Below are 2,300 nucleotides of genomic sequence, written 5' to 3' on the forward strand. Positions count from 1 at the left end.
GCTGCTGCTGCTGCAGCAGCTGCTGCTGTTGCTGCTGCTTCTGAGCTGTATATACACCTTATCTCATGCACGAATCCAAACAAAAACCTAAGGGGGCCCCGAGGGGGCCCCCTGGGGGCCCCCCCAGGGATGAAGTCAGCGGTTTCTTCGTAGTACTAGGAACGTATGAAGGAGGAGTTGCCGGCTATAGAATAAACCCTGCTGCTGCTGCTGCTGCTAGGCAGCAGCAGCAGCAGCAGCAACAACAACAACAACAACAGGAAGAAGGATATTCTCGAGTGTTTGCTGTTAATGCACATCGCGTAGGTTGAGTGTTTCTTCTTTCTTGAACTTGTTTGTTGCCTCTAATTAAAAGCAATTCATCTTATACTTCTCCTCAGGGTTAAGGGTCTAGAGTTTAGGGTTTAGGGTTTAGGGTTTAGGGTTTGCGTTGCAGGGCGCTGTTTCTTCTTTGTGTTTTGTTGGCTCCACCCTCATCTCAGGCGGAACGGACGAGAGCCTGAAGTAAATCCTTTTAAGGGTTTAGGGTTGAGGGTTTAGGGTTTAGGGTTTAGGGTTTAGACAGCACGTGGGTGATTTAGGCATCAGCGTGTGGGGCTTGGTTCATAGTTAAGGGTTTAGGGTTTAGGGTTTAGGGTTTAGACAGGAAGTAGACGATTGAGGCATCAGGGTGTGGGGTTTTGTTCAGCGTTCAACGTTAAGGGTCTAGGGTTTAGGGTTTAGGGTTTAGGGTTTGTGTGCAGGTTTTATGATTTGAGCGCAATGAAGGAGAAGGGTTTGATGATGCTCAGCTCAGTAGGCTCAGCTGTATGTCTGTCTGCATGCAGTTCTGAGTATTTTCTTTTATTGTCTTCGTCTCTTTGTTTATATTTAATTAGAGAGCGGGGCTTGCTGCACATGCAAACCCTAAACCTCAAACCCTCAGCAGCAGCAGCAGCACGAGCAGCAGCTGGAGCAGCAGCAGCAGCAGCAGCAGCAGCAAACCCTCGCTGCCAAACCCTAACGACTAGAAACCCCTCTATTCTGCTGTCTGTACACCCTACAAACAAAGCAGCAATTTGCGTCTCCGGAGATAATTTGCTGCGTTTAATTTCAATACCTAAACTCAAACAAACCTCGACCTTTCATTTCCACGAAGGTAAGCCCCCAAACCCTAAACCCTAAACCCTAAACCCTAAACCCTTAACCCTTAATTGTGAGCCCATAGACCCTAAACCCTAAACCCTAAATTTTGAAAACGACAAGTATGGAAAATGCAATGAACGTGAGGCTAAGAAGAAAAAAAGAATAAACCCTAAACCCTTAAACAAAATATTACTCAGACTGTCGGCGGGCGCTTATTGATGAGGGTTTAGGGTTTAGGGTTTAGGGTTTAGGGTTTAGGGTATAGGGTTGATGGCTTGGAGTTTAGGGTTGAGGGTTAGGGTTGCGGGTTTGAGGGCTAGGGTTGAGGGTTTAAGGCCTAGGGTTTAGGGTTTAGGGTCTAGGGTTTAGGGTTTAGGGTTTAGGGTTTAGGGTTTAGGGTTTAGGGTTTAGGGTTTAGGGTTTGAGGGAGAAGGGCTCCTTAGCCACCGTCTCTGAAGATGCAAGAGAAGGTCTAGGGTTTAGAGTTTAGTGTGTGTGCAGATGTGGTTAGCGTGCGTTGGTCTCCGTGCGGTTTATATTTTGGGGTTTTGTTTGACGGATGTCTGCTAATAAAAAGCATAAAAGAAGAAAGAGAAGTATATATTGATAAAGAAGAGAGAGAGAAACAATTAAATAATTATATATCTCAACCTAGCTCAAGATGTATGCACAAACAACACCAAATAAAATATATTTTAATCAATTAATAAACAAATAAATAAAATACATAAAACAAAGAAAGACAAACATAAAAAAACAGAGACAGAGAGAGATAAAAAGATATATATATATATATATGTATATTCATATACACAAATACATATATATATTTATATATTTATATATTTATATTTCTACTTATATAGTCATATATATATATATAGAGAGAGAGAGAGAGACAAACAAAGACAGAGAAAGAGAGACATAAAAAGAGACAGAAAGAGAGAGAGAGACTACACACAAGAATAATATAATTATTTTTATCTACTTCTTTTCATAATGCTTGCTAATATATGTCTTTAATACAAATCTAAATTTAAATATAAATAAATATATATATATATAATATATACATACACATATATATATGCATATATATGTATATCTACGCATACAGCTCTGTATATATATATATATATATATATATATATATATATGTCTCTCTCTCTCTCTCT

At 40.2% G+C, this 2,300-nt stretch overlaps 1 protein-coding gene across 1 annotated transcript; it reads left to right on the top strand.

The window, feature by feature from the left end:
- Nucleotides 1–65: 65 nt before the first annotated feature.
- EAH_00044330 (PAK1 interacting protein, putative) lies at nt 66–1,396 on the top strand (the record flags this gene model as incomplete). Its single annotated transcript, XM_013394871.1, has 4 exons — nt 66–302; nt 437–504; nt 744–795; nt 1,391–1,396. 4 exons carry the CDS (start codon nt 66–68, stop codon nt 1,394–1,396), a joined length of 363 nt encoding a protein of 120 aa, XP_013250325.1.
- Nucleotides 1,397–2,300: the final 904 nt, after the last annotated feature.

The sequence above is a fragment of the Eimeria acervulina genome, genomic scaffold, assembly GCF_000499425.1.
Source record: "Eimeria acervulina Houghton genomic scaffold, Eah_scaff609, whole genome shotgun sequence".
In the NCBI taxonomy this organism is placed as follows: Eukaryota; Apicomplexa; class Conoidasida; order Eucoccidiorida; family Eimeriidae; genus Eimeria; species Eimeria acervulina.